This window comes from Mustela lutreola, chromosome 3, assembly GCF_030435805.1.
Source record: "Mustela lutreola isolate mMusLut2 chromosome 3, mMusLut2.pri, whole genome shotgun sequence".
NCBI lineage: Eukaryota > Metazoa > Chordata > Mammalia > Carnivora > Mustelidae > Mustela > Mustela lutreola.
This window is the reverse complement of record NC_081292.1, coordinates 1,742,869-1,755,689: the sequence shown is the minus strand read 5'-3', so window position 1 is coordinate 1,755,689 and position 12,821 is coordinate 1,742,869. Positions and strand designations below refer to the sequence as shown.

Below are 12,821 nucleotides of genomic sequence, written 5' to 3'. Positions count from 1 at the left end.
GATGTCCCGGACGAGCACGGAGTTGGAGAGCGGGTGGCGGCCTGGCCACAGACAGGGGTGGTCTGTGGGGCTCTCTTGGAGTGGCGCTGTTGGCTATCTCCTGGCCTGCGCCGTGGTGGCTGGCTCAGCATCTGGCCAGCAGCTTGGGCACGTGGGGACGGTCACATGTGCAGCTCCAGGCATGAGGACAGGGAGCTTCTGGCGGGAAGGGGCACACAGGGGCTATGGCAGGGGCCAGCGTTGGCCAGGGCTTAGCGCCCCATGCCCGTGTCCCACGTGGGGCCCTCGTACTCAGCGAGGCCCTGATAGGCCTCTGGCCAACGGTGTGGGGAGCACTAGGCTGGACCTGGGGTCTCCCGGGGAGCTCCAGGATGCTCCAGGACCCTGCACTCTTGGGCTCCTTCCATTGTCCTGCTCCTGGTTTGCAGCTGGTGGTCTCTCCGTCTCTGGAGGCAGGACATGGAGGTCTCTTGTCTTTGGGTGTGGCTGCCCCCCGCTGTGACTAATGGCTGCTTCCGCACTTATCTCGTGGAAGGGCCCCGACATGGATGAGCTTTGAGCTCCCCAATCCTGGGCCCTTTGAGCTCAGGCCACAGTGCTCTCTTCTCCCTGAACTCTAGACAGAGCGGGCCAGCTGGAGCTCCGGGGTGTGGTGGGGGTACTTTCCAGGGCCTGAGCCCCGGTGCTCCCGCAGAGCCTACGACTGACTCCTGGGCCATGAAAGTCTGCCTGGCCGCCACCGTGAACTCGGCTAGCCCGCTTGGGCCCCAGGGGCTAGCCCCCAGTTTTTCTTCTCCGCAGAATGGGGTCAGGTCCTTCCCTGAGAGAAGAGAATCAAGAGAGCAAGGCCACGTCCAGGCTTCGGGCCCGGCCCCGAATACACCCCTGCCCCCCGGGGCCTGGAGCTCAGAGCAGGGATTGTGTAACATCTCCTGGGCACCAGCACCAGCCCGGGCTCTCCGATCCCTGCAGCCAGTGACCCTCCTCGTTCCCGGAGGTGCTCCCGCGTCCACACAGGCACCGTGCTGGGGGCCTGGCGGTGTGTGCCCGCTGCACCCTCTCCGTTCTGCAGCTCAGGAAACAGGAGCTAGCAGCGAGGGTAGGAACTTCCCCAGGTGGCACCCTGAGGAGGTGGCCAAGGCTGGTGGATTGCAAACCCAGGTTTTGAGCAGAGGTGGCACTCCCAGGGTGTGTGTGTGTGTGTGTGTGTACACACCTGCCGGGTCAGGGCCCCCATGGGGAGAGCACTGGTTAGGGAGCTGTCAAACCCAGCCTGCAGGGCGTGCAGGGCCGGGGAAGGCAGTCCAGCTGGCGATGGCACTCTGCGGCTCCCTTGTGCTTGGGCTCAGAGGCCTGACGCCACCCACTCAATTCTAGGGCAGGTCCTGGGAAGACCCCCGCTGCAGAAACCTGGAACTTTCCCGGAAGTCCTGAGAGGAGGCATGGGGTCTGAGCTATCTGCGGGAGAACGCAGGCCTTTTGTGGCCCTGGGTTCGCAAGACCCCTCCAGGCTGTGGATCCCCAGGCAGGGTTTCCTGCTTGAGACATGCGGGAGTCCCCTCCCCCGGTCCCTAGTCGGCAGGCCCAGCGGCTCTCGCAACCCCCACCCCACCCCGCAGGCCAGGGGCTCCAGCAGGCAGGGCCAGCCCAGGGCCAGCTGTGGTGGCTGGACACTCCTAAGTTCCTGGGCAGGCCGGCGGGCCTTGCAGGGATGGGGATTGGATCTACAGCGGCGACCGGGTTCGCCGGCGGCCCCGGTGTGGAAATGGAAAGGCGCAATCCCGGCCTCCAGACCGTGGGGAAGGCTGTTGTGTCCCCGGCCTGGGGCGGCGGACGCCAGGGGCGACCAGCCCGCGGAGGGGGAGGCGGGGGCGGTCCCAAGGTCACCCCGCTGCGCCGGGCTCCGGGTTCCGGGCGGAGGCGGCCCCCCGCACCCCTCCCGGCGCGCCCCCGCCGCGCCCGCCGCCCCCGGCTCCGCTGGGCTCGGCTCCGCTGGGCTCGGGCTCGGGCTCCGGCTCCCGCTCGGGCTCCGGCGCTGGCGAGGGGGGGGGGGGGGGGTGCGGCGGCGGGCGGGGCGCTCGGCAGGCGCGGGGCCAGGGCTCGGCGGCCCGCGCTCCCGAGACTCGCTCTCCCGTGGCTCGGCGGCGGCCATGGGGCGCGGGGCTCCGGGGGCCGGCGGCGGGGCGGGCGCGCGGCTGCGGGCGCAGGTGCGGGCGCGGGCCGGCGGGGACAGGGGGCCGGGCCGCCGGCCGCCCGCCGCTCACGCCGCCCCTGTCCCCCCCCAACCCCACCCCGTGTGTCCCGCCCCCCAGGCCCTCCTCCCCCGCCCCCCCGCAGCTCGGGCCCTGGTCGTGGCGCGGCTGCCGCACGGTGCCCCTCGACGCCCTCCGGACGCGCTGCCTCTGTGACCGGCTCTCCACCTTCGCCATCTTAGCCCAGCTCAGCGCCGACGCGGTGAGACCCCGGCCGGGACGCGCGGGGGGCGCGGGGTGGGGGCGGGGAGGGGGCCGCGGGGCGGGCGCTTCCGGCGCGGGAGGGGCCGGACCCATCCCCGCCCGGGTCCGTGCGCCCGGTCGGTGTCGTGGCCCACTGGCCAGCCGGCCTCTGGAGAGGGTGGGTGGGAGCCGGGTGGGTGGCAGCGGGGAGTTGGGGACCGGCCCGGGAGGGGCTGGGCAGCCCCCCCTCTCCCCCAGGGGCCGATGGGTGAGTGTCCCCCACTCTCCTTGGAGGCATGGACCTTGGACGGAACCCATCCTCACGGGAGCGGGGCAGGCTGGGCCCAGGCTTTTGAGGACTGGGGGAGGGCTTGGCCTGGCGGAGTCCGTGTACCCCTTCACTTGGCAGTGCGTCCCTCAGCTGGGCCGTGGGGCCCTGGCCTGCCAAGCAGAGGGAGGGGAAGGAGCTGCCACCTTGGCTGGGAGACCTTCCCTGCCCTCCCCAAGTGGACCCTGGTCTTTGGAGGCAGCCACATCCCCAGGTCAGGGTCCCTGGGTGGCTGAGTGTGCTGGGTCTGGCCCAGGTCCACGGCTCCACTGGGGAAGGCCCCATCATCTCAGGGGCCTCCTTTTTGTTCCTGTGATTCTTGTGGGGGCTGCTGGTTTCTATGGCAACGGCATCTGGGGCCAGCTCCCAGGCTGGGGCCCTGGGTGCTGGGCTTGGCCCCCTGGGGCTGAGGGGTTGTCTGTTGCAGGGCTGAGCGCCATTCATGGGTCCCAGGAAACACCCCCCCCCCCCGCGCGCCCTACTCACTGAGTCCCCCGAGGAGGGAAAGGGGCTGGGGTCTTCGCTCACTAAGACCCCGGGTCTAAGGCCCGTGTGGAAGGATCGTTGAGCAGCAGATGTGGAGGATAGAGTGGGGTGGGGGACTAGGCTGTCCTGGTGTTTGGGGCAGCTGGCCCTCATCCAGTGGGGGCGGCACAGCTCTCCCTTCAGGGGATCCTGGGTTCAATGTGAAAGATGGCTCCGGGCCTTTCTGAGAACGTTCTGCCCACCACCCTTTGTCCAGTGGGACACGGGTAGGGAGAGCAGTGTTCCCCATGGGGTCAGAGCCCAACGGGACCCTGGGGGTCATCACTACTAAAACCTTCCGTCGGCAGGCAGGTAAACTGAGCCCTGGGGAGGGCGACTTGCTCAAGGTCTTGGGGCAAGTTGCTCGACGGGGGTCTGTGCTCTTGGTCCTGACTTTGGGGTACTCTCCCCCATTCTCCTGTCCCTGTGACAGGGCTGTTGGTGTTGTCGGTTCTGGGGAGGGCTCTGAAAGCTGCAACCAGGGGCATCCCAGGGACTGCCTGGAAGAGGTGGCTTTCTGCTTAGGTGGTCATCAGTGGTACAGCAGCAGACTTCTGCACAGGGGAGCAACCAATGGGACTTGTGACTTCCTGAGTCCCTGCGGGGCCAGACCCTGCAGGACGGGGTCCCCAGGTGGCCGCCCATTCTTCGGAGCATGGAGAGGAAGGACCGGGGGCAGGGGAGCCTTCCGGAGTGGGATGTGTGCCCAGGGTTGGTGTGGCGGAGTGTCACCGCACAGGCTGGTCCCTCATACACACAGACTCCAGGCTCGTGCCCTGTCACTCTGAGCCTCCCCCTCTGACCCCTGCCGTCAGACGGAAGTGACAGCCCTGAGGGTCGGGCCAGCTGAGGGGGGTGGGGGGAGGGCCCTGCCGGCCCAGGGTTTGTGGTGTGGACCGCGTGCCAGTCAGTGCCTTCCGCAGAAGGTGGCGTCCCACCAGGGGCTGAGCTCTGGGTCAGCTGGGCCATGGAGGCCGGGTCTGGTGAGGGTCAGGTGGCCAATGCTGGTGAAAGCTGGTGGAACCAGGAGCAGAAGGCTTGGGGCCCAGGGCCTTGCCCCCAGCCTGGCCTGCACCCAGGCCGCTGGGGCCAGGCATATTGGAGGTCGATGCATCAGGCCGGGCAGGTCTCGGTCTGGGAGGGGTTGGAGGTTTTGTTTGGTACGGGGGTCGGCAGCCACAGCTGGGGGGGTTCTGGTGTCAGCATCTGTGAAGGTGGGACCCCAGCCCCGTATCCCAGAAGGGGAGCTGAGGCTGAAGGCACAGCCGCTCACGGGGGCTGGAGTCACCCAGGGGCTTTGGGGCTGAGGGCAATGTGCCTGGCCACTGGGAGCCTAGGTGTCTCCAGCAGTAACTGGCACAGTGGTCATCTCTCCCCGACACTGGGGCCCCCCACGGGCATGCGCATGAGCTCAGAGCCAGAGCACCAGAAGGACCAGGGCTCTGCCGCCCACCTGGTGCCGGCCTGCCAGTGAAGCCTGCGGGCACCTCCCTCTCTTCCTGGCCGGCTCTGGCTCCGGGACTGACCCCAGAGACCCTGAGTGGAAGGGCCCAAGCACAAGGGTGAGATCCCCGTCATGCCGCCTGTGAGGGGCTGGGGCCTGTGCCAGACCCCAGTCCTGCCCAGGGGGAGCACGGGGTCTGCGTCCAGACAGACGGGGTCTGCGGCAGCCCAGGCCAAAGGGACAGGTGCCCTGGGCACGGCGACAGCTTCCTTCCCTCCCCCGGGTGGTTTGGGAAGGGAACACCAGGAGGAGGTGTCTCGTGGGGCCTTGAGGGGCAAACAGGAGTTGGCCGGCTGAGCTGAGTGGAGAAGAGCAATGGTCGTGCCAGGGAAGGTGAGGAAGGCAAAAGTCCGTGGGGGACAAGGTGGGGCTCGGAGGGCGGGGCAGGGGAGCAAGGCTAGTGCTGGGGAGTGCTGAAGCTACACCCCAAGGGCTGTGGGGAGCTGCGTGGTGGGGGGGTGACAGGGTGGCGGTGCGATTGTGGTCTCGGAGGGTTCCCAGCAGGAGTGGGGACAGAGCAACCCAGCCGGCAGGTGGGGTGGTGGCAGAGGTGGGCCGGGCCTGGGGCAAGACAGGGCGCCACCTCCCTCTTCCCTGGCTGGGGTGGGACGGGCATGGGGACTGGGGTCTGAGCAAGTGGAGGCGTTGGGAATCCTGGGGCCCGAAGTGGCCATGGGGACCAGGAGTCCAGGGGTGGAGAGGGGGTGCGGGGCTCCCACCCCAGGAGCCAGGGAGGAACGAGCTTCCAGACAGGGGCATGTACCCAGGCAACCCCCCACCGCCACTGCCACCCGAGCTCTGTGTGGAGCCAGACCATCAGAGTCCAGCTGTGCCACTGGCCGCTGGGTGGGCGAGTAGTGGCTCTGAGTCACATCTGTGAGGGGGCGATGCTGTCTGGCTCCGAGCTGCGGTGGGGCCTGGACAGGGGAGGGATCCACAGCCCGGCGCACAGCCTGGCAAGGAGGAGCACTGGAAAGCCAGCTGCTGCCATGATGTGCTCGGAAGTGTGTCCCCCACCTCCCCGGGGTCAGGGCTCAGCGTGGGACCAGGGGCCAGGACTGTTCTGTGCGGGAGCTGTGAGCCACGGGTGGTGTTGGAGCAGTAACAGGACAGCAAGGACCGTGCTCAAGGAGGGAGGTCTGTGTTTCGGACGTGTTGGCTGCGTAGAGGGTGCAAGAGGAGGTGGACAGTGCGGAGTTGATGGGGTAGAAACCAACGGGGACCTTATAGACAAAAAAGAACTCCTGGGTGCGTGGGGGCCCTGTTCCCCAGGGAGTCTCCAGATGGGGTGATGGGGCAGAGAGACGAGGGGCTGGTTCAGACAGAACCAGGTCAGTGAGGGCCCCTGGGAGGTGGTGACCTCTACGCTGAAGGCAGAGACAGCCATGTGAAGGTCAGAGGAAGAGCACCAGGCAGCAAGAGGAGCATGTGCAAAGGCCCTGGGGTGGCACCAAACTTGGCGAGGGAACCAGTCTCCGGTGGGAGGCCGGCTGGCTTCTGCTCTCTGTGTGTGGGTTGGGGCCAAGCTCCTGCCCAGAGATCTCTAGTCCAACCCTCCCAATGAGGGCTAGAGCTCCTTGGCGCCCTGCCCTCTAGTTCTCCCTCCTCCCTTCCTCACATCATCCAGAGCCCGCAGGCCGGGGCTGTCGGGAGTGACGGATGAGCCGGGTGGAGAGGAGAGAGCGGGCGGGCAGGTGGGCAAGCGGGCCGGCAGGTGGCTGCCAGGCTAATGAGAGCAGATGGAGGCAGATGGCCACAGAGGTCGGGGCCGGAGCCAGCCACAGAACGGGTGTGAGCCACTCACTTGGCCACCTGTGACTCGCGTGGCCAGCCGGGCTTTGAGGTTCCCTGGCGAGTGCAAGGGTGTGAGCCATGGCCCAGCTCCCCCGCTGCCCAGGGACCTCTGGCTCCCCGTGTGGAAACAGGTTCACCCTGGGCCGTGAATCCCGGGACCTCCGACTGCTTGGCTGACCTTGGCTGACTTTCTCCCTTTTCCCAGAGCCTGCCTTCCGTGTCTCCATTCATCTAGCCAGCCACGCGGCCTGTGTCCGAGCCGGGCCTGGCCCGAGGGGTTCAGGAACGTGAGGACGTGGGGCTGTGGGACCGGCAGTCCCCTCCAGCGGTTGGACCCGGGCTGGAACCCAGCAACACTCAGAAGGGCGGGGGGGGTGGGCGGGAGGGGGCGATTCCGGTGTGGGGAAGGGCAACCCAGGCCACGGGGAGGGCAGAGCATGGTTTCGGCACCGTGCTGTCCGTGGGTGGGAACAGCAGTGCGAGGTGGCGTGGGCTCCGGCTCCGACTCTGGGGGCCCAAGGGAGATGGAAGGCGCCGCCATGGGACATGAATGCGGGGCCTTCTGAGGCCGGTGAGGCAGGAGAGCCTCCCTGGGCAGCCCGCCTGGGTCGGCGGGGTCAGAGAGCTGCCCTGAAGAGCGTCAGCCTACTCAGACCGGGAGCGGGGACAGAAGCGTCCCCTTTAGAGTGGGGGAGCTCCTAGGAAGCCCCACACCCGCAGCACACCTCCTCCTCTCTCGAGCGCAGAGCCTGCAAGCTGGGGACGGCCGCAGGGACCGGTGTCCGTCCCTCCGAGTGTCCTTGGCCCTCCTCCAAGCGACCCCTGTCCACTGTGCGGCGGCCCTCTGTGTGTGCTGGGTGGGTCAGGCAGTGACACGGGGCTGAGCTCGACTGACTGGGTGCTTGGGGCTACGTAGTGGGGAGCAGCCGGGCCCCCCAGCCCAAGGCCCCCCCGAGAGGTACCACGTGACAGCTGGGAAGGGTGTTCTGGGCAGAGGGACCGACAGCGGCCACAGCTCTGCCTCGGTGGGAAGGAGGAGGTGGCCGGTGCCGGGGTCAGGCCTGGCTCAGCAGGCTTTGGAGCATTTGGACAGCTAGGGAGGGGATGGTCGGGCGGGGGTAAAACCCTGAGCAAAGCAGGGTTGCCATCTCTAATGGTGTTTTACATGGTTCTCCGGCAGCGGCTGGAGAAGAGCCGTGGGGGCCGGGCTCAGGCAGGAGTGGGTGTGCAGTGCTGGGATCTGGCAGAGCAGGAGGGAGGGGGAGGGAGGAGCGGAGAGCAGGGGTGCTTGGTGGGGCTGTGGGGCAGCAGGTGCTGGGGGTTGGAACTGGCATGGAGGCAGCAGAGGCTGGACGGATGCAGCTGGTGCCGAGGGGCCCTTCCAGGAAGCCCGGGGTCCTGCTCTCGGCTGGTGTTCCAGAAGCACGCGGCCGGGAGAGCTGTCCCTGTGGTGGGGCTGGCAGCCTCATGAGCCGACTGTGACGGGGGACATGGTCCTTCTCTGGAATGGGGGGGGGGGGGTCCGTGAAGTGCAGACAAAGCCTTCAGCGCTAGGCTTGGCAGGCGGCTCTGATACCAGTCATGGGAGGTGCACAGACCCCGCCCAGGGGCCAGCCCAGAAGCACGGGCAGCGCAGGAGGGGGGTGCGTGGGGGTGCTGGGGTGGAGGGGGAGGCTCCCCAGCACCCCCCAGCCTCAGCCTGCACGGGCCCGGCCCCTCACTCTGCTCTCTCTCCGCCCCGGCACCCTCAGAGCATGGAGAAGGTGATTGTGCCGTCGGTGACGCTCATCGTGGGCTGCGGCGTGTCGTCCCTCACTCTGCTCCTGCTGATCATCATCTACGTGTCTGTGTGGAGGTGCTGCCTGGCGCGTGGGCCCGGCGGGGGGGGTTGGGCACGGGGCGGCCGGGGTCAGGTCCTGTCCCCTCCCCCTCTGAGGACAGTCGTCGGGGGGTGGGCTGGTCCGGAGCCCCCTTCCCAGTCAGCAGCGCCACCCCCCCACCCCGTCCTCTCCTGCCCAGGCCATCAGGGATGGACCGCCCCACCGCCACCCTCCGCCCTCCGTCCCCCTCCCTCCCCGACGGCCCCCACCTGCTCTCCGAGTGTTGCCCCCTGGATGCCCAATGGCGGGGTGAGCGGGCACAGGCCCAGGGTGGGCTGGTTGCCCTTCTGCTCCTGTCTTCCACTGCCGCCCACGGGAGGAGCCACGCTTTCTCCTGCCCTTTGAAGGCACTGCCTGACCGGTACCAGCAAGTCCGCTCCCCAGCCCAGTGCCCTGCCCTGGGGCCTCAGAGCCCCCAGATTCCATGTCCTGTCATGTGGGTGTGCATGTCCACAGTCCTCTCGGAGCCTGGGTCATGGCTCAGGGCAAGAACCTCTGCTCACATCCCTGACCACCTCCCCCGGGCCACAGGGCCTCATCGCAGGGCCCTGCCCCCTCCCCCGGGCCGCAGGGCCTCATCGCAGGGCCCTGACCACCTCCCCCGGGCCGCAGGGCCTCATCGCAGGGCCCTGACCACCTCCTCAGGCAGGGCCTCATCGCAGGGCCCTGACCACCTCCCCAGGCAGGGCTGAGGCAAGGCAGCCATGCCCGGCCGACCCCAGCTCTGGGGGAGGGACGCACGTGAACAGGCCTGAACCCGGGCCCGTGACCAGGATGGGCTCAGGATGTGAAGGGTGTGCGAGGGCAGGTGTGGGCCTGGGGGCGGGTCTTGTCTCCCGCCCCCAGAGCCCTGGTGGAGCCCCACTGAGCAGAGGGTTAGGACAGGGCGTCTGAGTCAAGGTCATCTGCCCCCACAGCTGCACAGCCCAGAGCTGATGCCGCCCCCGAGGCCAGCGAGGAGAGATCGATGTGTGTGTGTCGATGGTAGGAGGCGGAGCAGGCGGCCTGTGTTCCCTGCCCCGCTTCCTGCCGGGGGGGCAGAAGCCGACCCCTACTGGCCAAACCAGTAGGTGCCCCAACGGCACCCAGTGGTGGCCCTCCTCCCCAACCCCTCCTCAGAACACCTGCCCCAAACCCCCCACCGGCCCAGCCCCTCCCTGGAGGCCTCGGTTTCCAGACACCTCTGGGACCGGGGACCTGGGGCCTGGCACAGCGTGTCCAACCCTCCCGGCTGCGGTTCTGAGGGGCTCGCCGGTGGTTTTCAAAGCGCCTCCTTCCTGAGTTCTGCTGGCCGAGTCACTGCCCCTGTGAGCTGTGGTCGGGAAGGTGGCCTGATGGTCCCCACGAGGAAATGGAGACCAACAGAGGGAAAGTGACCCACCCAAGGTCACATCTCGGCCCCTGAGGCCCAGCCCTGTCCCCTCTGCCCACCTGCATCTTGCCCCTCTGGTCTCAGCCGCAGCCCTGGCCGCAGGTGCTGTTCCCACCACGCATCTCACAGATCCAAAGACTGAGGCACAGAGGGGTTGAGCCCCTCGCCCAGGGTTCCACAGCCAGGATGAAGCTGGGCCGCGCATTGCCCAGGCTCTAGAGGCTGCCCTCGGAACCGCTCCGTCTTCCTCCCCCGAAGTCAGGATCACACAGGGTGGGAAGGGCTGGGGGCAGGGGGCCGGCAGGGGTGAAGCCAGGAGCAGGCCGAGAGCGAGACCCCGGAAACGAGCTGTGTCTAAGGGATGCAGAGACAGGGAGAGGATCTCACACAGAAAGGGGGAAACTGAGGATCAGCCACTCCCAGCAGGAATGGGCGGCCGGGCCCGGCAGCCTCCCGTGGCCCTCCCCGCGCAGGACCACGGGCTGGAGTTCAGTGCGCGGTAGAGAGGGTGCGGGGGTGGAGGTGATGGTGGCCTGGCCGGGGGCCCTGCAGGAAGGGGGTGGCGTTCTAGTCTCGCCGTGGCCGCAGGACCCCAGTTCCTGGAGACGCGACGCCCCCCCTCCGCCGCCGGGGCACTGAGCCGCGCTCCCCCACAGGTACATCCGCTCGGAGCGGTCTGTCATCCTCATCAACTTCTGCTTGTCCATCATCTCCTCCAATGCCCTCATCCTCATCGGGCAGACCCAGACCCGCAATAAGGTGCGTGAGCTCGGCCCTTCCCCGCACCCCCCAGGGAGCCCGGGCGGGATGGGGTGACAGGACCCCAGAATGCTCCCTGGGAAGCTGGTGCCGGCCCTTCAGTGGCCTCCTGTGAGGGGGACCTGACCTCGTGCCCCACCACGGACACCCGGCTCGGGCCGTCCCGGCCTCTCTGAGCTCCTCCGGTGGGGCGGGCCCAGGAAGGGCACCCGGGCCCCGGCCCGGCCTGAGCCGCCCGCCTGCCCCATGCAGGTGGTGTGCACGCTGGTGGCCGCCTTCCTGCACTTCTTCTTCCTGTCGTCCTTCTGCTGGGTGCTCACCGAGGCCTGGCAGTCGTACATGGCCGTGACGGGCCGCCTCAGGAACCGTCTCATCCGGAAACGCTTCCTCTGCCTGGGCTGGGGTGAGTGTTGCCGGGGGGGGGGGCTGCCCCCCGGCCTCCGCCCGCTGTCCCGGTGGGGGGGGTGCCCCCCGGCCTCCGCCCTCGTCCTCCTGGGGCCTCCACGAGGTTCCCAGGTAAGATGTGGCGGCAGGTTCTCTTTGAATTTCAGATACTGAGTTATTTTTTAAGGACATCCTGGTTGACGTTTGGGACATTTGCAAGAAAAATGATTTCTTTTAATCTGAAATTCAAGTGCGATCAGGCGTCCTGCATTTCGTTCGCTGTCTGGCCGCCGTGCCTACAGCCCGTGGGCTCCCGCCCGCGTCCCCCTCCCGTCCCCCTCTCCTGCTCAGCACGACCGCGTTCAGGACTCCGAGGACCCAGTTTGCCCGCGCCCCGCCCCATCCCCAGGGCTGGAAGGAGGAGGCAGAGCGTGGACGCGGGCTTGGATGGCGGGAGGACCAACCCCCTTTCTTTCTGGTCCTTCGCAGGGCTCCCTGCACTGGTCGTGGCCATTTCTGTGGGATTCACCAAGGCCAAAGGGTACAGCACCATGAACTAGTGAGTCGGGGCAGGGTGGGGATGGGGTAGAGGCCGCTCGGCTCCCCCAGACCCTCCCACTGCCCTAGAAGGTGACAGCTGGCTGCTGCCCGTCTCGCAGAGGAGAGCCAAGCTGGGAGAGGCCGGGAGCCCCGGGGCTGGAGGCCGCCTCGCTCCCCAGCTCCTCCCTGGCAGTGGGCAGCAGGATGGGTGAAATGGAGGCTCGGGGCCGTCAGAGCCTCCACCCCCTCCTTTGGTGCCCGTGGCCGGGTCTGTCAGCCTCAGTTTTCCCTCTGCAGCCGTGCGACCTTCCCGCATGACTGTGGTGGCAAGGGAGCTGTGTGGCCCCGAGGAGGGCAAGGCCGGTGGTAAGGGGCCTGTTGCTCCGATGAAGTCAGCGAGGCCCCGAAGGGTCGGCTGGGCCAGGCAGGTCCAGGGCCTTGAATGCCAAACCAGGAAGCTTGGGGAGCCCCTAAAAGCAGTGTAGCGTCCCGGGGTAAGGGGAGCCAAGGCCTGCAGGGGGCTGCAGCCGCAGGCACGGGTAGGAAATGGGGAGCCAGAGGAAGGAGGCGTGGCCAGGGTGGGCCGTGCAGGCTTGGCTCGCTGTGGAGCCCCAGGGGGACAGGCCGTGGCTGGGCCCTGGAGCAGGGCCCCCTGGGGCAGCAGGGGAAGTGGACATGAATGAGGTTCCAGTTACTGGAACCCCTGGTAGGGGGCGTGCCAGGAGGGAGTTACGGGCACGGCTGCACAGCTGGGAGGGCCGGGCGGATCAGGGGAGCCCCAGGGGTTTTGAAGGCCGAAGACGAGTTTGACTGCGTGGGGTGGACACTCGGGGCAGAGGAAACAGCACGTGGAAACTGCAGCGTCTTCACTGGGCCCGGGGCTCCTGCAGGCCGCCTCTCGCGAGGTCCAGGAGATCTGGGGGACCGTGGGGCCGGTGACCACGGCTGGTGTGAGGAGAGCCCGGGCCAGACGCATGAGCAGAGGCCTGGGCTACCTGGCCACGGGGCCTGGGTTGCGTGGGCAGGTGGGGGGCCGGAGCAGGGACCCGACCCAAAGTTTTGGCCCCGTGACCAGAGGAAGGGTCTGTGAGTGAGACTGGGGAGGACATAGGAGGACACTTGGGGGGCCGGTCCGGGGCAGTCAGCACAGCCTCGTGTCTGCCGAGCGAGGACAGCCTCGCGTCTGCCGGTGTCTGCTTCTCTCTCTGTAAACTGGGATTCAAGGGGCCACCGTGGAGGGGGCTTCCGAGGGCTCAGAGGCCAGAGTGAGCTGCTGTGTGCTGTGCCCCGGGGGGCCTGC

General features: G+C 68.0%; 1 protein-coding gene across 4 annotated transcripts in view; it reads left to right on the top strand.

The window, feature by feature from the left end:
• The window catches only part of ADGRB1 (adhesion G protein-coupled receptor B1), a 75,728-nt gene that overhangs the window by 46,216 nt on the left and 16,691 nt on the right, over nt 1-12,821 (top strand). For 2 of the 4 annotated variants that reach the window (XM_059168692.1, XM_059168691.1), the window contains exons 18-22: nt 2,313-2,454; nt 8,338-8,441; nt 10,495-10,597; nt 10,850-11,000; nt 11,471-11,522. In XM_059168692.1, the coding sequence (XP_059024675.1) occupies nt 2,313-2,454; nt 8,338-8,441; nt 10,495-10,597; nt 10,850-11,000; nt 11,471-11,522 (552 nt within the window). Of the gene's footprint in view, nt 1-2,312; nt 2,455-8,337; nt 8,442-10,494; nt 10,598-10,849; nt 11,001-11,470; nt 11,541-12,821 lie in introns of all 4 variants that reach the window. The other 2 variants (XM_059168690.1, XM_059168689.1) reach the window with 1 other exon arrangement.